The 23,586-nt window shown below is 41.4% G+C and overlaps 1 protein-coding gene across 2 annotated transcripts; it reads left to right on the forward strand.

Moving 5' to 3' along the window:
- Positions 1–5,715: 5,715 nt before the first annotated feature.
- Positions 5,716–11,599, forward strand: LOC133242496 (P antigen family member 4-like). Of its 2 annotated transcripts, none has more exons than XR_009734872.1 (5): positions 5,716–6,402; positions 8,099–8,184; positions 8,660–8,765; positions 10,185–10,310; positions 11,484–11,599. XR_009734872.1 is itself a non-coding variant. In XM_061408679.1 (5 exons), exons 2-5 carry the CDS (start codon positions 8,107–8,109, stop codon positions 11,495–11,497), a joined length of 324 nt encoding a protein of 107 aa, XP_061264663.1. In that variant the 5' UTR covers positions 7,137–7,501; positions 8,099–8,106; the 3' UTR covers positions 11,498–11,599. The 2 variants fall into 2 exon arrangements, 1 of the variants encoding a protein (XP_061264663.1); XM_061408679.1 differs by lacking the exon at positions 5,716–6,402 and adding an exon at positions 7,137–7,501.
- The last annotated feature ends 11,987 nt before the right edge of the window (positions 11,600–23,586 follow it).

Consider the following 23,586-nt stretch of genomic DNA (forward strand, 5'->3'; position numbering starts at 1 on the left):
TGAACCTATTTACTGAGAAGAAATGAAGACATAGACATAGAGAACAGACTTGTGGACACAACAGGTGAAGGAGAGGCTAGGACAGATTGTGAAAGTAGCATTGACATATATACAATATCATGTGCAAATTAGATAGCTCGTGGGAAGCTGCTGTACAACTCAGGGAGCCCAGCCTGGTGCTCTGGGATGACCTAGAAGGGTGGGATGAGAGAGCGGAGGCTCAAAAGGGAGAGGACTGATCCATGCTGATGCAAGCAGAGACCACTATAACATTGTAAAGCAATTATCCTCCAGTTAAAAAAGAAAACTCTGAGCCCAGATGGCATCACTGGAGAATTCTACCAAACATTTAAGGAATAAATAATACCAATTCTACACAAATGATTCCAAAATACTGAATAGGATACTTTCCTATTCATCTCATTCTATAAAGCCAGAATTTCCTTGATTCCAAAACCAGCTAAAGATCTTAATAGGAAAGGAAATTATAGTTCAATAACCCTCATAATATAGACACAAAAATTCTAAAGAAGATTTCAACAAATTAAATCCAACAATATCTTCCATCATGACTAAATGGAATTTATCTCAGTAATGCAGGGCTGGCTCAACATTTGAAAAGAAACCAATGAAATTCACCATATTAACAAACTAAAAAAAAAAAAAAGACCCCTATGATTGTCTCAGTGCAGAATGCTTTTGCCCTAAGATCAGGAACAAGACAGGGATGTTCACTTTTACCACTTGTATTTGACATTGTACTCGAAGTTCTAGGTAGTGTAATCAGGCAAGATAAAGAGATAAAATGTATCCAGGTTGGAAATGAAGTAGTAAAACTGTCTATTCACAGATAACATGATCATTTTCATAGAAAGTGTGATTAAGTCTAATTAAAAATTACCCAAACCAGCAAGTGAGTCTAGTGAAGTTGCAGCAAACAATGTAAATAAATTAGTTGTATTTATATATACTAGCAACAATCAAAAATTGAAATAAAAACCAATTTACAAGAGCATAAAACATAAGAAATATATAGGGATACATCTGACAAAGTAAAAGATATGTATATTGAAAACTACAATATATTGCTGCTGAGAAAAATTAAGATCTATGCTAATGGAGATATATATTGTTCATGGGTCTGAAGACTCAAAATTGTTAACATGGCAATTTCCTTCAAATTGACCTATAAATTTAATGCCCTCCTAATCAAAGCCCAGCAGTTCTTTTTTTGTAGAAACTGACAAGCTGATTCTAGAATGTATATGGAAATGCAAAGGACCTAGATTGCAAGAATTATTATAAAACTACATCACAGCAGTGTCGTATCAGTGTAGATCAATGTCACGGAGTCCAGAAATAAACCCCTACATATACAGACAACTGACTTTAGGCAAAGGCGTAGAAGCAGGAGGATAAGAGCCAGCAAAGGCCAGGATGACCATACCCTTCCCAATTCATTGCCTGATTGCTGGCATATGTGCCTAAGAGGAAATTCCCTGGAGAGAAAGAAGACCAAAACCAGATGAGCTTTCTAGGCCAGATGAGAAGCCTGAACAGCATCAATAAAGACTGAAAGCACAACTACAAATTTGAAATCTGTTGGCACAGAAAGGTAAATTTGGAGGCTTCTGTATATGGAGGAGGGGGAAAGGGGCAACTCCTTTGGGTGATGGAGCTGCCAAGAACCTTCCTTTCTCACTACTGCTTCAGGTGAACCATCCAGATATGCCAACACTAAGTAATTACTATCTGAATATATGTGTGTGTGCAACAACTACTTGGGCACGAGTAGTATCTGAAGGGGTTTATAGACTGTTGGAATCAAAGTTCAAAATTATATACTTTATCATTGAGATTTACATGAATGCTCCTTTGCAATCAGGTAAACTACCTTTGTGTTTACCAGACATTGATTTAGAAAAATTCCCTCTCAGAGTATTTATATTCACAATCTACTTGTGCACTTACTGTGGTCTCCTATTGGTTAGGAACACCAAAGAAAAGATCCCCTTTTCATCTGTAGCCTGAATCTCCAGCCTCAGTGACCTCTGCAGTTGCCAAGCATGTCATGGCCTGCCAGCTTCCATGACTTAGCTCATGATGTTCCTTCTGGGAGTTTTGCACCTCACACACATGGGTACTGACACCACTTGCACTTACACTTGTGCATGGTGGTCACGGGGTTGCTAAGCTTCTCCTTGAGCTAAGGGATTCAATGGAACCAGCAGATGTATAAGTCAGAGATGTAAAGAAACAAGGAAAGGCAAGAGGAGCAGCAGAAAGACAGGTTTACTGCCTGGAATACCTTGCCAAGGGTGTGATGCTGGACATGTTAAAAATACTCTCAAGCCCCTATTCCTTATGTAGGATTTTTTCCTAAAGAAATCATTAAGGAAGTGGGTGGGGTAAGGATGTTTGTACGGATAATAATCTAGAATGAATGTGTGAGACATACATATAGAACTATATGAACTAAAATGGCAAAAGAAGTTTTTAATGAATGCTTGAGTTATAAGGTTGATTCTTAATTCTCCTCTTTCTGATTTTATGGACTTTTTTTTACAAGCATAAATTATTTTAATAATATTGTTAAATCTTATTACTTATAAAAATACAAATTCAGATACTAGCATCCATCAAAACAGCCGGAAAAAACACTAATATTATACACAACAATTGCAAGGGTAGAAGAAAACGGGGCTTTGTATATGCAAGCTGGAGTATAAATGGCTTCTCATTTCTTTGAGTCATTTAGCAATACATACTAAAAACCTTTGAATGCTTACTTTCCTTTCATCCAGCAATTCAATTTACAGAAATATATCGTAAGAAAATATGAGAAAAGTGTGCTACAGCACAACTGTGTTACAGTACAAGTTCATTCCAAAACAACACTAAAAAGAACATGAACAAATCAATATAAACACATACACACAGATATAATCACATGTCTGCTTAAAACAACCATAGGCTGCTAGAGTGTTCTACAGATCTATTTTGTACTATTTAACTTTCATTAATGGATATCATTCTATATCAATACCTGTTAATTTATCTAATTCTTCAACTTTCATGGTCTAGTTTTACTGCAATACATAAGGGCAAGTACATCACTGAACACACAGGCACTTTCGAATTTTCACTTTTGCAATTATTATGTATTTACTGCAGTCTACTTGGCCGGATATACCTTTAGGATGAGTTCCAAAAGGCAGATTTCTGGCAAAGGGTGCTTAGAGCACTACTAATTGAGAGACACTGAGAGTATTAGGCGTTTCTCACGAACCTCTAAACCTGCTCCCTCCCCACCATCTAAAATAGGATGGGGATGGGTTGCACGAACTGTTGGGGCTCAACAGACATCCTATAATACACCCCAGCTGCACCCTCTATTGTTCTCTCTCTCCAAGGCTGGCTGTTGGGATTTCCGCCAACTTCGGGTGAGGTAATGGTTGTTGGTAGTAATGCCCCCAGGTCTGGCCTACCCCTAGACCCACAGGGCTGGTACCCTAGGACAGAAGGCCAGAGTACTCCCTACCACCATAACCTCACTCTGGAGCACACACCTGTAGTCGGCATGTAACCCTGAATCTTTCCCTTCTCCAGGTATTGGAAATGGGTGGGGTCATCATTCTACCCACTGCATAGCCACAGCTGCCACCTCACCACAGCCTTGTGTCTGTGCGTTCTGTTCACAGTGGCCCAGGTAGCATTTCCCACATTTCTCCAATTCAGTTTCTGGACAGTCTGCAGATTGCTAATCTTTGACCCATGCACCACCTGGGCCTTGAACTTGACACCTGCTCCACTTCACACTGGGTGCAGTTGCCAGTTCCCATTCTTGATAATCATCTCTGACTGTAGCAAATGGATGAATAAAGGGTCTTTTCCCCCCTCTGCTAACCTGAGGAAGGGCTTCCTTGGTGGCTCAGATGGTAAAGAATCTGCCTGCAATGCAGGAGACCCAGGTTCGATCCCTGAGTCAGGAAGATCCCCTGGAGAAGGGAATGGCAACCCATTCCAGTATTCTTGCCTGGAGAATCCCATGGACAGAGGAGCCTGGCAGGCTACAGTCCATGGGGTCGCAAAGAGTTGAACATGACTGAGCAACTAACACTTTCACTTTCAACATGAGGAAGGGGAGTGTGGAGGGACAGGAGGGGATGCCTTGTGGCTCCCCTCAGTGCCCCCAGAAACACAATTACTGTGAGGTTGGGTGACTTTATACTGGGATTTAAATAATGACAAAGATCGTGGGACTGGCCAATTCTTCATGACTGAATTATTTGTAAGGAGCAGGTATCACCTGTGTCATAGAACAAAATCAAATCATATCTACGGTCATCACAGGGATACAAACAAGGGCTTGGGAGTGCCCGACTGTCCTTGGTGAGAGTACTTGCTCTGCACTAATACTGCTTGAGGATGAGGTTACCCAGGAAAGCTTGCAGCACTGGGCGAGTCAGCGTTTCTTTTTCAGTTCAGCCTCCAAGCTCTCTCACAGAAATGGCCCCAGCTTTCCTCTAACTACTTTGCAGTGTTGTGGAGAAACTTGATCCTACTCAGAGAAGATAGCTGCTGCATATAGGCAAAATCCCAAGGTTAGGAAGCTGGGCTGCAGATAGCCTTTCACGGAGATAAGAAAAGACTAAGAGTCAATGAAAGCACTTTGCATGAGGAGAAACTTAAGACTGAGGTCAGCACCCACAGTTTATGCTGATTAAAGAATGTGAGAACTCAGTGCTTTTTAATGAATTTTTATTTCATACACATAAAAATCTGAGTTATAGAAGTAGCTCCTGCATGTGTGTGTGCTTAGTTGCTCAGTTGTATCTGACTCTTTGTGACCCTATGGACTGTAGCCCGCCAGGCTCCTCCGTCCATGGGATTCTTCAGGCAAGAACATTGGAGTGGGTTGCCATGCCCTCCTCCAGGGGATCTTCCCAACCCAAGGATGGAACCCTCGTCTCCTTTGTCTCCTGCATTGCAGGTGGATTCTTTACCTGCTGAGCCATTGGGGAAGCCCCTGAAGTAGCTCCTGATTAGATATTAAAACTGATGATCTCTAATTGGTGAGATTAAGGAAGAATCATATATTTATACTTGGCTCTAAATAAACTATATCTTATTTGTATGAGAAGATGAGGGAGAGGGAGGGAGAAAGGGTGGGATGTGGTAATTCTGTTTTTGCCACAGGGGATCTTTCTAATTTTCAAAGAATATGTGCTTCTCTAAAGGTAATCTGTAGGGCCCAGGAACTGTCCTGGACATACAAGTACAGAAAAGTTGTTTTTTTTTTTTTTTTTTTTGTGGAGGGAGGAGGGGTGGGGAAAGGCAGGGAAAATTCCTTCCTGTCCTGTAGGTACTCATCTACCTTTGTTCACCCAAAGCAGGAGCAGTGGGCTGCTGTCCTCCTCCCTCCCCTCACCCCACCTCTTCCCTGAGAGGAGAGGACCAGACCACCTAAGTGATGTTGAAATCCACCCAGGTGCACCAGGCACAGAAGACCTACAACCCTGAGGGCTGAATTTTATCTGCTGGGTTACCCTTGGAGAACCAGATGTCTTTGGAGCCCTGGAAACTGTTGACTTCAGAAAAACAAAGAATATTTCCTGTCTGAGAGGAGAGTTGGTGGTGATAGTGCTGGTAAACTTCTCCAAAGCCTCCCACTTCTACTGGGATCAAGTTGCACACACACAATGCTACATAACTGGCTGTTTCTAGTTAATAACAATGCAAGCAGCACCTCTATGACAGCAAACGTTTAGTATTCGTTTTGATGGGCAGCCATATCTCAAATGTGCCTCAGTTTACTGATATATCAAATCTGTGACCATGCTTTTACAAATTAAGCTGCTTTGGAAGTCCCATGTATCTAGGTCTTTGTTCACATGCAAGGTAGTTACCTTAACACAAAATTCCAGAACAGAAATGTTGGGTCATTGGACCGTTTAAGGCTTCAGTTTTATTTGGATTTATCAACCCTTTTCTTACATTTTCTGGATCCCTCTCATGCTTAAAAATGCCTTTGTGCTCTTTCAGATCCTAAAAGCTTTCACATACCTCTGGGGAGACTAAAGGCTCTCTTGAGGGCCACTGAACAGCTGCACTGAGAGATTTTGGAACGTTCAGTCAGCGTTGGGAATGTTCTAGACAGACAAGGACGGAAAGATTTTTGGTGTGGAGAAGAAAAAGAAAAACCCCTTTTGGGACTGGGAGGTAACACTCTTTCAGGTGGGGCGGAGCCTCTACCTGGTCAGAGAGGGCTGTAACCATGGCCCACGTGACATACACATTACTACTGCACCGGCTCGTGGGAGTTACCTTGCACACTTCCGAGGCTTGGGCTTGGCAGGTGGAGTTGACTCTGCAGAGGTCCTGTTTCGGCGGCAACGAAAGGTAGGTAGATTTTCATTCCCTTTCTGATTCTCCACCAGGTCCTCTGCTATGTCACAGTTGGTTTGTGAACAGATGTTAATGAGTGAGTGTGAGCAAGGGGGATTTGGGTGGGTGGGTGCAGAGCAGTACTTGGCTTCCCAGGAGGAAGATCCTCGGGGGTCATCATTTTTCTCTTTACCAGGCATCACGGCTATGGCCCTTTGCAGTGGGGCAGAGCAAGGGAGAACGGTGGGCCACAGAGGGGAGAGGGGCAGTTGAAAGTAAAGCAAGTCTTGGGGGCATTACTTGAGATATCTGAGCCCTGGGAGCACCAGAACTGGCAACAGAACACATATCTGGGACTCATCCTTTTGGAGAAGGGGGAACCAGCCCACGCAGCTCATGGGAGACAGAGTGTGCATGCCCAGGGTTGCGTGCCTTCCCCTCGGCCCTTGCGGTGAAGCATGTGTAACGTGGTCTGGGTGCCGAGCTTGAGGGTCATATTTTAGCATCTGGATTCTTTCTACCTGGCTGAGACTGACCAGGTAGGTCCACAGATCAGTCCTATCTGGAGTTTAAGTGTGTGTGCATGTGAGGGGGAGCCAGCGGGCTTTAAACTGGTCAGGCGGTGTGGTCTTTAGCTTCTTGAGGAGGAAGGTCCTCGAGGTCATCGTCTTTCTTCTCACAAGTGTTGCGGCCACCATAGCTCTTGTCCTAGTGGTGGGGGAGTGGGGTGGAGGAATGGGGTGGGGGAGGGGTGGTGGTGGGTGGGAATGGGGGATGGGGGCAGGGAGGAGGAGGGGGATGGGCGGCAGAGGGCAGGTGGTCAGATGAACATGGGGTGAGTCATGGGGCCGTTATTTGCTGTATTTGGGTCCTGGAGGCACCGGAACTGCTGACAGAGCACGCATCCTGGAGTCTTGGGCGGGGCGGGGCGGGGCGGGGGGGGGCGGGGCAATGGTGTAACCCACGTGGCTCACGGGATAGACTGCCCATGCACAGGGTTGCTCACCTTCCAGTTGGCTGTTGGCGTGAAGTGTGTGCAAAGCGTTCTGAGTGCCGAGCTCTGAGGGTCGCGCCTTAGTGTCTGGGTTCTTTCTACCTGGTTGAGACTCACCAGGTAGGTCCACAGATCTGTCCTGTCTGGAATTTAAGTGTGCGTGAGTGTGAGAGGGAGCCACTGGGCTTTGGGCGGGTTGGGCGGTGCGATCTGTGGCCTCTGTGGAGGAAGGCCCTTAAGTCGTCATCTTTCACCTTACAGGTGTCGTTGCCACCATACCTCTTGTCCTGGTGGCAGGAGAGAGAGGGCGGTGCACAGAGGAGGGTAGGGGGTCAGATGAAGGGTCGAGTCTTGAGGGTGCTATATGAAGTACCTGGATCCTGGAGGCCCTGGAACTGACGACAGCGCAGAATCCAGAGTCAGAAATGGGGAGCTGGACGTGGCCGTATATTACAAAATCTCTCCATATTCAAGGGTTAGAGAGTGAGATCGAATTTCTTTAGTAAGGTCATGCCTTTTTTTTTAATATCAAGTACTTGAAGGTCCTTTATCTGCCAAATTGGCTGTGAGAAACAAAGGGGTTTGCAGACAGTCTTATTTGATGTTATTAATAATGTTATATTGTAACAAAAAAGAATTTCCAACCAGCTTGGTGATAGTCCAGTATAGTCTTTTAAAATTAACTACATTCTCTAGTTCACCGTTTTCTACTTTCAGTGTGAAATATGAGTGCACGAGTAAGATCAAGATCTAGAGGAAGGGGAGATGGTCAAGAGTCTTCTGATACTGCTGAAACTATGGCTGTAAGTGCTTTAATATCTTATTTCCATTAGCAGAAATTAATAAAAGAAAAATTTTAAAGTTGAACCAATATAGATGTGTTGTACAAAGGGCTATCTTGCTGAGAATAGTTGAGTGATGAATCTCATGACTGAGATATTGAGCAAGGAGACTTATGTTCTGGTATTGCCTGGATATGTATATTGATATGAGCCTGGAAATTGTCCCTATGACTTCTCTATTGTGGTTATTAATAAATAACACACAGTCCAGAAAAGATGAAGATGGTTTCCAGAATTACTGGTCCTTGTAGATAACTCCTTTCTTAGAGTATTTTCTCTATAGGAAGAGTAATTTTGTTATGAATACTTACATAGAAACAGAAAAAACCTCTTCAGATTGTTGGTAAGTTACCTCCATGTAGCATGTGTATTTGTGTTTTCTCTTGCCATAGTATTAATAACAATACTTTTTATTTGCCCCTACTCTCCCCACAAGGCCCGGAAGCTAGGTGGCAAAAAATCTCAACGCAAGGAACCACCAGCTAAGAATGTAGACATGGAACCTGGACAAGAGAAGGAAGGAGGACCGTCTGTGGTTCAAGGTAAAGAGGGGATGGAGGGACAATTTGTATTTCATTTATGATGTTTTACTAGTGACAGATATAAAGGGCTCCCTGAAAATTGGCTGGAAACCTGTTTGGTAAGGAAAAGATACATTTTTCAGCTGACTGAAGTCCCTCTCTGTGATAAGTTTTCCCTCCTTCAGCATTGTACTCACCTATGTTTTAATTTGGCATGCTTGGAAAATGCATTTCTTGCCAAGGCCCTAAATTGGCAAATCAAAGGAAGCAACAATAAATTTTGACAAAATTATACCCTATTTTACTAAACTTGATCTTTTTGGAATGTTGTTTTCAGGGCTTCTGAAGTCATTGAATCAAAAGTTTAAGCAAAACTAGATATATTTTGGTTAGCTCTTAGATTGTAATTCAAATTTATAATGCAGAGAAATAAAAAATGTGAAACCCTATTGCAGTTGCTGTTAAAAGTCTTCAATATTTTTGTCTTCCTGAACCGTAATCTAGTGGTCACATTTTTTTTAACTTTTTACTTAGAAAAGTTTTAAAAAGTATAGAAAAGTTGTAAGAAGGCACAGTGTACTTCTATATCCTCTTTACCTTAATTCAGTAGTTGCTAATATTTTGCCATATATAATCCCTGCTTTAGGTATTAGTATACATATTATTATTGCCAAACCATTTTAAGTGTTAACTTCAAATACAGCTCTTTACTCTCTAAGTAATTCAGTAAGTATCTCCTAAAAACAGGGATATTCTCCTACATAACCCAATACAGGGATCAAATACAGGAATTTAACATTGAGAAAAAAATATGTATTCAGTTGGCCTAGTAATAACCAGTTTTTCAGTTGGCCTAGTCATGTTCTTTATAGCATTATTTTTTTCCTGCCCAAGACTACCCATTGCATTTAGTTGTCATTTCTCTTTGTACTCCTTTAACCTGGAAGCATACCTCAGTGTTTGTCTTTCATGATTAACATCTTTTGGAGGCCAAAACCAGTTGTTTTCATAAAATGTTCTTCAGTTTGGGTTTGTCTTATTTTTAAAGACTTCCCCCCACCACTCATTTATGAGGCCTTCTTGGTGGCAGGTAATAACCTGGGTGCTGAGGATATAAATACAAATAAGAATGATTTCTGCCTTGAGTTCACAATCTTGTCAGAGAAATTCATGTAAACAGTAGCCGATCTAATGAGTGCAATAATAGATGTGTGTATAGGTTACAAAGAAGACAACTAAGTTTGTTTTAAACAGTTTTAGAAAAAAGATTCATAGAAGAGGTAATATATGAAAAATACAACTTCACTTTATAGCAAAAAACTTTAGTGCTCATTACATTTTTATGTATCACATTTAGGGCAATGCTAACCTCTAGTGCTTTATTTAATAGCGTTAATTTATAGTTTGCCACTTATAGTAATTACTCTCTATTTATATCAGAACCTGAATTGGAAGGTTCCCGCCAGGAACTGGATGTGGAAAAGGTTGAGGGTGAGCTTGGAGATGGCCCTGATGGGAAAGGGAAGATTCCACCTAATGTAGTGCCTGCTAAAATTCCGGAAGGAGGTATATTATCTATTAAGAATGCAAGTTGTGGAGTGGTTGTTTTCTGCACTATTATTATACTTTAATAACAAATTGTACATATAGGGATTATTTGAAAAGTAGTTCAGACACAAAACACTGTATGAGGAAAAAAATGAATTGTCAGGTCCATGTTGTTGAATTATAAAACATGAAAGAAAGTATTATTACTTTGGAGTGGAAGTCCTTTTAAACCCAAGGTAAGTTATCAAATACTTCTTTTTTTTTTTAAAGTACGTAAATTAACATACTCCAGTGCTAATTGGATATCTAGGCAATACAATAGTATATTTTTTAAAATTTTCCAGATCTTTCTCAAAAATTATTGTCTTTTAAATGCCAAAAAGTATAGATGTGTATGTTTCTGCTTTTCTAGGTTGGTTTGCTGGTTTTTTTTTTTTTTTTAATTGTGAACCTTGCTGAGAAATGGTAGTATTTTCCTTCCTATTTTAATGTCATCTGTAATGGCCATGGCTTAAAACTAGTATGACTGTGTAATTTTTATCATCCAAACTGGGGTACCCTTGAGAGTTAAAGGGAATGCTATGACTACTTACTCCAGGACAACAGGTGTGAATGGAACAAAATGCCACCTTACTTTATATAGGCCATATAATGGTTGAGCTAAATCAAGAAAATACTTTCATATAAAAGAGACCAACCAAATGGAATGCTATTCTTTGCCTTCTCTTTGAAAAGTTCCAAGTATGACATTATTATTTTAACACACACACACACACACACACACACACACATATATATATATAGTTAGAAGGATACATGAAGTAAATGTATTTGAATAACAATGGGTTTGCTTGATTGTTTTACTTCTTGAAGTTTTTGGTTAATTTTATTTTAACTGAAATCACTGGCAGTTTTTGCTCGTTCCTTAAATTATCTTTAAATAGGCTAGTAGGATTTAATCTGTTCTGGGCTTGATTAATCTGTTTCTTCACACCACCAAAAAGAATGATGCATTAAAAAAAATTAGTGCTCATATGCCTGAAAATGTTCATTAGCATGGAAGCATGTGCAGTAGTCAGGGTTCTGGTTTTAGTTTCATCTTATAAAACCCAAACTGTAATGTCTTGTGTGCCTTTTTTATTATCTAAGTAAAGTTCTAAGTAACTTACCACTGTTACATTTATGTTTTAGGTGATGGACAGTGAGAAATTAAAAAGAAGACAAACTGAAGCCATAAATACTGTTATGTTGATTATTTGGCTTGATCAGTTCTCTCAATAAAAATCTGCAGCTTCTTTGAAAAATCATGCATGTCTTTGGTCCAGTCTGTTCCTAGGAAGTTGATACTGTTGTAAGTGGTATCTCAAAAGATTCTTCATGTTATGTTTAGAGCTGGTCTGTAGAAGTGCTGTTTATTGTGTGTGTGTGTGTGTGTGTGTGTATGTGTGTGTGTGTAATGATTTTGTATCTGGCAACTTTGCTAAACTTATATTAATAGTTTATGTCTACTTTCTTTTGGATTTTCTACATACCCAATCATACTCTATACAATTTTGTTTCTTCCTTTTGAATCTTTCTACCTTTTATTTCTTGTCCTTACCTTATGACACTGGCTGAACCCTTCGAGTATAGTGTTGAATAGAAACAGTGATAGTGGACATCTTTGTCATATGCCTGACCTCAAAGGGAAAATTTTCAATGTTTTACTATGATGTATGCTACAGGTTTTTTAAATTAGATCTCTATTAGATCGAAGTTCCTGTTTACTCCTAGTTTTCTAAGAGTACTTACCATGGATATCTGTTGAATTTTATCAAACACTCATTCTGCATCTATTAAGGTGATCCACTAATCTGTTAACGTGGCATTCCTGGAAAACAGTTTGCATCATGATACAGTGACCCTTTTCTGTATTGTTGGATTCCTTTTCCTAATGTTTTGTTCAGGATTTTTGCATCTTTATGAGTTAAATTAGTCTGTAATTTTTTTAATATACTCTCCATACTGGGTTTTGATATCAAGGGCTATTCTGGTTTTATAAACTGAGTTAATATAAATAGCCTCTTTTTCTGTTTGCTGGTAGAATTCATCTAACATTGGAAATATTTCTTAAATGTTTGATAGAATTTGTCAGTGAGGCCATTTGGGCCTGGAGTTCTCTTTTTAGGAAAGTTTTAATGATTCAGTATCTTGGTTTCTATTCTTAAGTCAGTTTGGGTAAGTTTTATTTTTATAGGACTTTGGCTATGTTATCTAAATTTTCATTAAAAAAAGTTGTTCGTAATAGCCTCCTATTCTCCTCCTAATGTCTGCAGAATCTGCAGTGACACTGCCATTTTCATTCTTGGTACTGATAAATTGTGCCTTCTCTCTTGCATTTTTATCAGCCTCAACAAGGGTTAACTGATACTTTTGACTAGTCTTTTCAAAATAAAACCAACTTTTGGCTATACTGATTCTATCCTGTTTCACTTTTCACCTTTATTATTTCTTCTTTCTCTATTTGCTCTTCTTTTTCTAACTGCTGGAGATGTTTAGCTTATTAATTTTCAGCCTTTTAAGCATATACTTTAAAATTATAATTTTCTCTTTAAATAGGTCTTTAGTTACTCAACTTAAAATGTTCTAATTTTATTTCTGACTTCTTTGGATTTTGGATTACTTTTAAGTGTTAACTTTAAACATTTGAACACTTTCTTTTTGTTACATAGTGCAAATAACTGATACAACTGTTTCGAAGAGACACAGCTAAAACACAAGAATTCAGAAAAGTTAAAAAAAAAAGAATTCAGAAAAGTTGAAAGTAAAAGGATGGACAAATGATAACTCTACACAAAATAACTAAAAATAGGCTTTAAGATAAACAGGCATTACTAAAAATAAAGGACACTTCATGTAGAAAAATTGAATTTATTGGAAAGCTTAACAACAGTTTTAAATATGAATCTAATAGCATGGCTTCAAAATATAATAGATTGGCAGAGCCAACAAGGAGAAATCAGTAAGGCTATATAAGATTTATACATAATTTGTTGTTGTTCAGTTGCTCCATCATGTCCCACTCTTTGCAACCCCATGGACTACAGCATGCCAGGCTCCTGCACTACCTCCTGGAGTTTGCTCAGATTCATGTCCATTGAGTTGATGATGTCATCCAATCATCTCATCCTCTGTTTCCCCCTTCTTCTCCTGCCCTCAATCTTTCCCAGAATCAGGGTCTTTTCCAATGGCATCAGGTGGCCAAATTATTGGAGCTTCGGTTTCAGCATCAGTCCTTCCAATGGAAATCCAGGGTTGACTTCCTTCAGGATTGACTGGTTTGATCTCCTTGCTGTCCAAGGGACTCTCAAGAGTCTTCTCCAGCACCACAGTTCAAAAGCACCAATTCTTTGGTGCTCCTTCTTTATGGTCCAATCCTCACATCCACACATGACTACTGGAAAAACCATAGCTTTGACTATACGGACCTTTGTTGGTAAAGTGATGTCTGCTTTTTAATATGCTGTCTAGGTTGGTCATAGCTTTTCTTCCAGGGAGCAAGCATCTTTTAATTTCATGGCTGCAGTTACTGTCCACAGTGATTTTGGAACCCAAGAAAATAAAGTCTGTTACATGTTGTACATTATAATTAACAGATTTTATCTGACAGAAAACTCAGTATTCAACAACATATTCAATACATTCAATACATGCAATTATTTATAAGAGGACATACACTGCTTTTCATTTCTTTGAAATTTGTTGAGATGTATTTTATGACCCAGCATGTGGTCAGTTTTTGTAAAAAATTCCATACATGCTTGAATTCATTGTTGAATATTCATTGTCGAACATGAGTGGTGTACTCTGCCTAACTTCATATTCCTATTCTTGACTTACACTTCACAAGATTATTGTGCTGTGGTCCCCTTACCCTGATAAGGCGAGGAACCTTTGGGCAATGGCTTCAGTCTTGCTGCTTTCTAACTCTCCACTTGGCCTGTAGGAAACTAGTTCATTCTTGCCATAGCTGCAGAGTGGTAGTAGAGCATGTTCCTAGACTGTGGTTTCTTTTCTCTCAGCTGTCACTGGCAGCTCTGCAAGCCATTCTCTAAAACCACTAGGCAAAGACTAGGCTCCTGTTTCCAGGGGAAATATTTCAAGCTCTAAAAACTTGGTCATCACATTTCATTCTGATTGTGGCATTAGAATGGGTCTCTGGTTTTCTACAGCTCAGTGAACATACAGATGGTGAGATGCCAGTCTTTCTTTTTAAATATGTTTCAAATGTCTTTGAGTGGATTGTTTAGCTCCCAATTCATTTGGTTTCAAATGGGGTGGGTAACTTACCCTCTCTCTAACTTAGTGCAGAGAGGATTTCTTTCACATTGGCCCTCACTGAGTTGACAACTCACAATTTAGGTACATACACATCCCTGTTTAAGGAGTTTTCTTTCTTCTTCTTTTTTTTTCGGTTGTACCATGTGGCATATGAGATCTTAGTTCCCTGACGAGGGATTGAACCTGCCCCCTGTGCAATGGAAGCGTGGAGTTTTAACCACTGGACAGACCTCCAGGGAAGTCCCTGAGGAGTTTTCAAACTTACACTAATCTTGTTTTTATGTAGACCAGTTAGCCTAGCAGGATGAGAAAATGTATCAGTATTATCCCTTGCTCTTTAAAATGTTGTGTTAATTGCTTATTGTCCTGTTGTCAGTAGACATTTGGATATAATAAATTTAGTAAATTTGGAATTCAGAATATAGATAACATTTGAAGCCATGAATCCACAGAACTCACCTGGGTAGAGATTACATAGAAGAGAGCTAGAGGCAGAGCCCTGGAGCACTCTACAAAAGGTAGAACCTAAAAAAGATAAGAAAAAATGGCTGCCAGAGAGGAAGGAACTAGGTGAAGTATCAAAATCTTAAGGAAATAATAAGTGGTTGGCAATTTAAAATACTGCTGAGAGGTCACACAAGAAGGGTAAAAAGGAATTTACTGTTAGTTTGGCAAGACATGACACCAGAAACCTTGATAAGAGCCATTTTAGTGGGAGTTATGATAGAGAGGAAAGCCTGATTGAAAAGAAGTGAGAATGGGAGGTGAGCAAGTGGAGATAGTAATTATAGAAATTAATTTTTTATTGAAGTACAGTTGATGTACAATATAAATTTCAGGTGTTAAATAGTGACTAACAATTTTAAAGGCTATGCTCTGTTTATAGTTATAAAATATTGGCTGTATTGCCTCTGCTGTAGAATAGAATATATCCTTATAGCTTATTTATCTTATACATAGTAATTTGTACCTCTTACTCCCCTACCTCTGTCTTGCCCGTCCCCCTTCCCTCTCCCCACTGGTAACCATTAGTTTTCTATGTCTGTGAGTCTGCTTCTGTTTTGTTATATCCACGTTTGTTGTATCTTTAGATACACATAAGTGATATCATCCAGCATTTGTCTTTCTCTAACTTGTTTCACTTAGAATAATACCCTCCAAGTCTATCCATGTTGCTGCAGATGACATTATTTCATTCATTTTTATGGCTGAGTAACATTCCATTACATATATATTGCTATAATATATAATGGAATATAGTAGTAGTCCATTATAATGTGGACTTCCTAGATGGTGCTAGTGGTGAAGAACCCACCTCCCAATGTAGGAAACTAAGAAATAGGGGTTTGATCCCTGGGTTGGTAAGATCCCCTGGACAAGGGCATGGAAACTCACTCCATTATTCTTAATTGGAGAATCCTCATGGACAGAGGAGCCTGGTGGGCTACAGTCCATAGGGTTACAAGGAGTTGGACATGACTGAAGTGACCTAGCACACATTTATTTTATTTTATTTTTTTAAATTAATTTTGTTTTATTTTTAAACTTTACATAATTGTATTAGTTTTGCCAAATATCAAAGTGAATCTGCCACAGGTATACATGTGTTCCCCATCCTGAACCCTCCTCCCTCCTCCCTCCCCATACCATCCCTCTGGGTCGTCCCAGTGCACCAGCCCCAAGCATCCAGTATCGTGCATCAAACCTGGACTGGCATCTCGTTTCATACATGATATTTTACATGTTTCAATGCCATTCTCCCAAATCTTCCCACCCTCTCCCTCTCCCACAGAGTCCATAAGACTGTTCTATACATCAGTATCTCTTTTGCTGTCTCGTACACAGGGTTATTGTTACCATCTTTCTAAATTCCATATATATGCGTTAGTATACTGTATTGGTGTTTTTCCTTCTGGCTTACTTCACTCTGTATAATAGGCTCCAGTTTCATCCACCTCATTAGAATTGATTCAAATGTATTCTTTTTAATGGCTGAGTAATACTCCATTGTGTATATGTACCATAGCTTTCTTATCCATTCATCTGCTGATGGACATCTAGGTTGCTTCCATGTCCTGGCTATTATAAACAGTGCTGCGATGAACATTGGGGTACACGTGTCTCTTTCCCTTCTGGTTTCCTCAGTGTGTATGCCCAGCAGTGGGATTGCTGGATCATAAGGCAGGTCTATTTCCAGTTTTTTAAGGAATCTCCACACTGTTCTCCATAGTGGCTGTACTAGTTTGCATTCCCACCAACAGTGTAAGAGGGTTCCCTTTTCTCCACACCCTCTCCAGCATTTATTATTTGTAGACTTTTGGATCGCAGCCATTCTGACTGAGCACACATATATTTTATATATAATGGACTATTAGCCATAAAAGGATGAAATATATAATGGAATATTACTCAGCCATTAAAAAGAATGACACACCGTCATCTGCAGTAACATAGATGGACTTGGAGGGTCCCCAGTGGCTCAGTGGTAAAGAATTTGCCTGCAATGCAGGAGACACAGGAGACTCAGTTTCGGCCCCTGGGTTGGGAAGATCCCCAGGAGGAGAGCATTGCAACTCACTTCAGTATTCTTGCCTGGAGAATCCTATGGACAGAGGAGCCTGGTGGGCTACAGTCCATGGAGTCAAAAAGGGTTGGACATGGCTGAAGCAACTTAGCAGGCACTATGCACCACATTTTCTTTATCCATTCATCTGTTTATGGACACTTAGGTTGCTTCATCTTGGCTATTGTAAATAATGCTGCTATGAACATCAAGATGCATGTATCTTTTCTAATTAGTGTTTTTCATTTTTCTCTACTAAATACACAGGAGTAGAATTACTGGATCACATGGTAATTCTATTTTTAGTGTTTTAAGGAACCTCCATGCTGTTTTCCATAGTGGCTGCACTAATTTACATTCCCACCAATAGTGTACAAGGGTTCCCTTTTATCTACATCCTTGCTAACATTTTTTATTTGTGGTCTTTTTATTGATAGTCAATCTGACAGGTTAAGGTAATAGCTCATTGTTTTGACTTGCATTTCTCTAATAATTAGTGATGTTGAGCATCTTTTCATATGCCTGTTACAAATCTGTATGTCTTTAGAAAAATGTCTGTTTAGATTGCTCATTTTTAAATTGGGTTATTTGTTTTTTGATGTATGAGCTGTTTATATACTTTGATATTAATTCCTTATCAGTCATATCACTTTTAAATATTTTTTCCCATTCAGTATGTTGTCTTTTTGTTTTGTTAACATTATAGAAACGTATTTTGAGGAGTTTTGGTGGTAAAGAAGAAGGAATGAGGTCAAGGGGGGATTTTTTTTTGATAGAGTGAGGGCATGTCAGGCATGTTTGTGTGCTGGTGAGAGTGGTCCAATAGAAGATGGAAGGATAAGGCCGCAGAGGTAAGATTAAAGGACAGCTGGAGGGGTTGGCCTTGGATAGGAATAGCATACCTTTCCACAGTAATATAAAGGCTGTATAAATTTCTCTGAGTAGAGGGATGGGTAAGATTAGAAACCAGACAGGAAGACTTCTACTTTTTCCTTTATACCCTTTTATGATTTTTGACCATAATTATGTCTGCTTTTCTAAGGTAATAAAGATCTGTTATTAAATTTTAAAATATTTTCAAAGAGAAGCTTGTGGTCACTTACTTTGCAGCCATCTTGTGTTCTGATGTGCACGTGAGCCCTTATCAGGGGAATCTCATTTGATTCCTGTCGTTGGCCAGGGTTCACCAGGCCTTGGAGACATTCTGCCAGGGTCACATTAAGATCCTTAGAACTCTGAGGCTCAGAAAGATTATGAAGTGCCCTTGTTTGCACCTGCCATGTATATTTCATGATAAAAAATGATAAGATTTTTATATTTTCCCCACAGTGCTGATTTTGTGGTTTCTTTGAATATCTAATTTGAATATCAAATGTTTCTAGCAATCTTTTTTTCATTGCTGGGAGCCCCCTTCTGTCTGGTGACCTAAACACTTGCTTAGTTGGCCTTTAGGGTAACCAGCAGTGCTATTGGTCCTTCAGGCTTTTACCCCTCCCAGTCCATCACCATGTACTGGATTGCTCTAAGATACAAGGAAACCCAGTACAACCTGAACCCTATGCTCAGTTTCTACATCTGTCCTCTGGGGGCAGGAGAGAGGTGCCAGATGGTTGGAAAGTGTATTAAACTACATGCCTATGAAAGCAGGGAACCAATTTTAGTGTTTCATCACACACCAAAAAGGGCAGGCATTTATTGGAAGGATACTGGGGTGCTTCAAGGGATGGAAACAAGGATTGGCTTAGGAAAGGGAGGTACCAGGCAACTCTGGGGACCTCAGGTGTATGGGAACCAGCATTCTACCCTCCTTAAGGGCTCATGACTCCTGACAACCAACTCCAGCTTCTGACCCCGGGAGGCGTAGGCACTACCCCCTACCTGGAGGAAGAGGCCAGGTGGAGGGGTGATGTCCATGCTAACCGGGGAGAACTCAGCCACAACATAATGGGGCAGCACAGCCCTACAGGCAGGACAGTGTGTACTAGGCCAAGGGCTGCCATCACTGGGGCTCAGGCACTAGACTCTTCCTGGAACACACTGTCTCCGACTCTGCTTCTCGTGAGACTCATCCTGACACCTGCCTTGGGCTGCGGGCTTCCCCTATGGCTCAGCTGGTAAAGAATTCACCTGCAATGCGGGAGACCTGGGTTCAATCATTGGGTTAGGAAGATCCTCTGGAGAAGGGAAAGGCTACCCACTCCACTATTTTGGCCTGGAGAATTCCGTGAACTGTATAGTCCATGGGGTCACAAAGAGTCAGACACGACTGTGTGATTTTTCACTTTACTGGGCTGCACTCCCTGGTACCAGCACCTACAGCTGCTTCCCAGCATCCCCAAGCTGCCCAAGACCCAAGCCACTTGCTCTGGGCTCAGTCTTCGTGAGCCCCTTGGTGCTGCTCCCCATGGCTCCCAGCTCAGCGCAGCCGTGCCACACAGATGCATGGCCGCCACGCCCCCACTGGTGGCTCCACACATGGAGGCTGGTTCCCTGCCACTCCCACCTGCTGCCTGAGCTGGGCCTCCGCTGGGCTCAAGGGTCTTGGGACAGTGTCCCGTAGTTCACGCCCCTCTCTCAGCTGTAGGGGAGATGCCAGCAGTAGGCCTGGCTTTGTTGTGCCTTGTCCATCCTGCCACCCCTGTGGCAGCTGGCTCAGCGTCTCCTGGGCCAGAAGGCTGGCTGCCAAAACCTCAGCCCACCCGTGGCCTTGGGAGCCTGAGGGAAAGGTGCAGAGGAGGCGAGGAGCAGGCACGGACTGTGCAGAGCACTGATAAGATGGGCATGGGAATATGCCTCTTGGGGCCCAATGGCCTTGGGAGCTCTGCCCCTCTGTATTTGGGGTCCAGGCCTGCCCCAGAATGTAGCTTCATTCTTATGGGGCAGGGCAGAACCTGGGGTGGGCGGGGAGCCTCAGATAGGGATGGGAACCTGCTCAGAGATGCTGGCTGATCACCGCTTCTGCCAGCGCTCCTCGCGACCCGGCCTCTGGGGGGATGTTTCCCAGCCCCAGGGACGTTTCTGGACTAAGATACCCCTCTATCCCTGGCCCCACAGTGCTGAGGGAGGATGCATGGATGAAGGGAAGGACAGGGAGAAAAATAAGCGTTGTGTATGTGGGTGCAAAACCTATACTCCAGGAATATTGCATGAGATACAAGATAATCTCTCCCTGGAGGCCTTTGGTGGAGTGCAATGGACAGAGGCCTGGATGAGAACCAAGAGAACTGAGTTGGCTTGTGGTTCTGCTTAACAGCTGTGTATCTTCTTGTAAGATGTAGACAGATGAGCCTCTTTGAATGTCAGCTTTGTTGCCTGTAAACGGGAGATAATTCTGACATCACAGGGATTTTACAGAGATTGAGATGAAAATGGCAGTGTGCAGAGAAAAGAGCTAGGCCTGTTGTAAAGGCACGATGGATGTTGGTTGTATCAAAACCTGAATTTTTCTAGAACCAGAAATAGAGGCCAGACTACACTAGAAGTAAGGGCCAGCCACCTGAAGTCCACTCACAAACTTACCTCACACCCTGGCATATCTCTGCATACCCTGCAGCCTGTCAGCTCCCTTCCTCTCCAATACTCACTGTCACCTGGGGCTTCAGCACACCAGAGCACAATACTTGCTCTCCAGTGCACAGGAGAGTGCAGCCAGTATCACACCCACCGCCTATAAGTGAGGCCTTCAGGAAGAGTGGTCTCAGCCTGCATCTGATGTCCAAGATGAGGTGCTAAGCTGAGCTATATGTTATGGAGCAATGTATGGGATAAGGTCCCACGTGTCTGTGTGTGTGTGTCTGTGTGTGTGTGTGATATACATATAAAATCCACTTGCATATTCATTTAATATGATTATGGAAGAGTACAAAATTTTCATTTCTATGTAAATTTTTGGAGAAGAACCCAAGAAACTTAGTAGTGGTTATCACTAGGCAGTGAAACTGGGGTGAGGGAAGGGAGACAAGGAGAGTTTAAAAAAAATTCTTACAAATCATTGTCATTTGAATATTTTTACTATGAGCATGTGTTACTTTTATAATACAGAAAACTTAATTCTGAACTTTTTATTTTGTATTGATTGGGGGATAGCCAATTAACAGTGTTGTGATAGTTTCAGTGACCAGCAAGGGGATTCAGCCATACATATACATGTATCCACTCTCCTCCAAACTCCCTATAATAAAGAAAACTTTAAATCAAAATGTATAAATAATAAATAGGTATATACAGATGATAGAAAATGAATGATATGTAGACAGATAAAAGATGAGATGGAGGATAGACAGATATCTCCATGCCTCAGTTTCCTCATATATCAAATGGTACCTATTTCACAGGATTACTGTGAGGAACAAGTGACAGAATGCATACAACCCCTCGGAACAGTTCCTGGCACACACTAGATGCTCAATAAATGTTCTCTTCACTGCAATAATGGCACTGAGAAAGACAGGCTGGCTGAATGTGATAATCTCTTTTGCCACCTTGTGGTCAGTGTATGCCATGCAGGAAGGTCAATGCCGATAAGAAGCATCAACCCTCTTGGCCTTAGTGGGGAAGGCAGACCTATGACTTTTAAAAAAATAAACAAGCAACTTTCCAAATAGGTAGCCAGATGAGACTTATAGTCCTCTACTCATTGCTTCCTGTCTCAATCCCCAGCCATGAACGTGTCACTGAGAAGCTTTCAACCAGTGCATTGACGGGTTTCCTGCTCGTTTTCAAGTCTCTATCTATCAGTCTTCTTAGATGCAAGCGACAAAACCCATTCTAGCTTCCTTAACCAGAAAGGGGATTTTTAAAAAAACTGCCATTAGGCAGAGTTCAAGGAAGTATCCAACAGGTGAGAGGATCTGGCTTGGGGGCTTGGCAGTCAAAAATTGGTCCCATCCATCTCCTCTGGGGACAGGTACTGCTGAGGCTGAACCTGGGACTGTGCCATCGGGACACCTACTGCAGTTTGTGAAACCTCGGCATCTCACAGCCATGCTCCACCACTGTCACCAGGCATGGATTCCACTGGATGATTGTCTCCTTACTTGTTTCTCTCTCCTTAACGGAAGTCTTTATTTTTAAAAACATTTTATTTGAAGAATAGTTGATTTACAACATTGTGTTAGTTTCTGGTGTATACAGGAAAGTGATTCAGATATATTTATTTTTTTTTCTTAAAAATTTTTTTTGGCTGTGTTGGGTCTTAGTTGCCATATCTGTCTTTGGGCTCAGTGGTTGTGGTGCATGGGCTTAGTTGACCTGCGGCATGTAGGATCTTAGTTCCCCTACCAGGGATCGAATCCTCATCCTCTGCATTGGAAGGCAGATTCTTAACTGCTGGACTACAAGGGAAGTCCCATATATTCTTTTTCATATTCTTTTCCACTATGGTTTATCACAGGATATTTTTCCTGCTTGGCTAACTTCATTTCTTTCTTTTTTATCGGTGTATAATTGCTTTACAATGTTGTTTCTGCTGTACAACAGAGAATCATCTATATGTATACATATATTCCCTCCCTCTGAGTCTCCCTCCCACTCCCCAACCGCACCTTTCTAGGTCATCACAGAGCACCAAGCTGAGCTCCCTGTATCATGGGATACTGAATGTAGTGCCCTATGCTATACAGTAGGACCTTGTTTATCCATCCTATATGCAATAGTTTGCCTCTGCCAGTCCCAAACTCCTAATCCTTCCCTCTCCCATCCTCTCCCCCTTGGCAACCACAAATCTGTTCTCTGTCTCTGTGACTCTTTTGCCGTTTAATAGATAAGTTCATTTGTGTCATATTTTAAATTCCACACATAAGTGATATCATATGGTATTTGTCTGACTTACATCACTTAGTATGATAACCTCTAGCTGACCTGAAGTCTTGATGGGGAACATCTGATTAGTGGAGCCTGGGACTCACACCTCTCCTCCCAGCTGAGTTCTGTTTTCCACCTTACAGAGGCGGAACTCAATGTGGTGGTTTAGTTGCTAAGTCATGTCCAACTCTTTGCAACCCTATGGGCTGTAGCCAGGCAGACTCCTCTGTCCATGGGATTTTCCAGGCAAGAGTACTGGAGTGGGTTGCCATGTCCTTCTCCAGGGGATCTTCCCCACCCAGGGATCGAACCTGGGTCTCCTGCTTTCTATAAATTTAGAAAGGCTTTTCAGAAGAGGCTGGATAGGGCAGAGGGTGATGCTCTGTCCCTAAGGAAAGGATATTGAGTGTGTATACCTCAGTCCCATGTCCCTTCCTGTTTCGCAACAGGTTCTAGATATGGTCCAGGCACTACTGGGAACTTAGGTCTATCTGAGTCTGTGGTCAGAGTCTATACTGTTCATCCTGGGGGCAGACCATGGCAAGACCAGATGGGAGAATTCTTTTAGGCTTGGCCCTCCATGGGAGCAGGGGCCATGTCTGTCCGGTT

Source organism: Bos javanicus, chromosome X (assembly GCF_032452875.1).
Source record: "Bos javanicus breed banteng chromosome X, ARS-OSU_banteng_1.0, whole genome shotgun sequence".
NCBI classification, from domain to species: domain Eukaryota; kingdom Metazoa; phylum Chordata; class Mammalia; order Artiodactyla; family Bovidae; genus Bos; species Bos javanicus.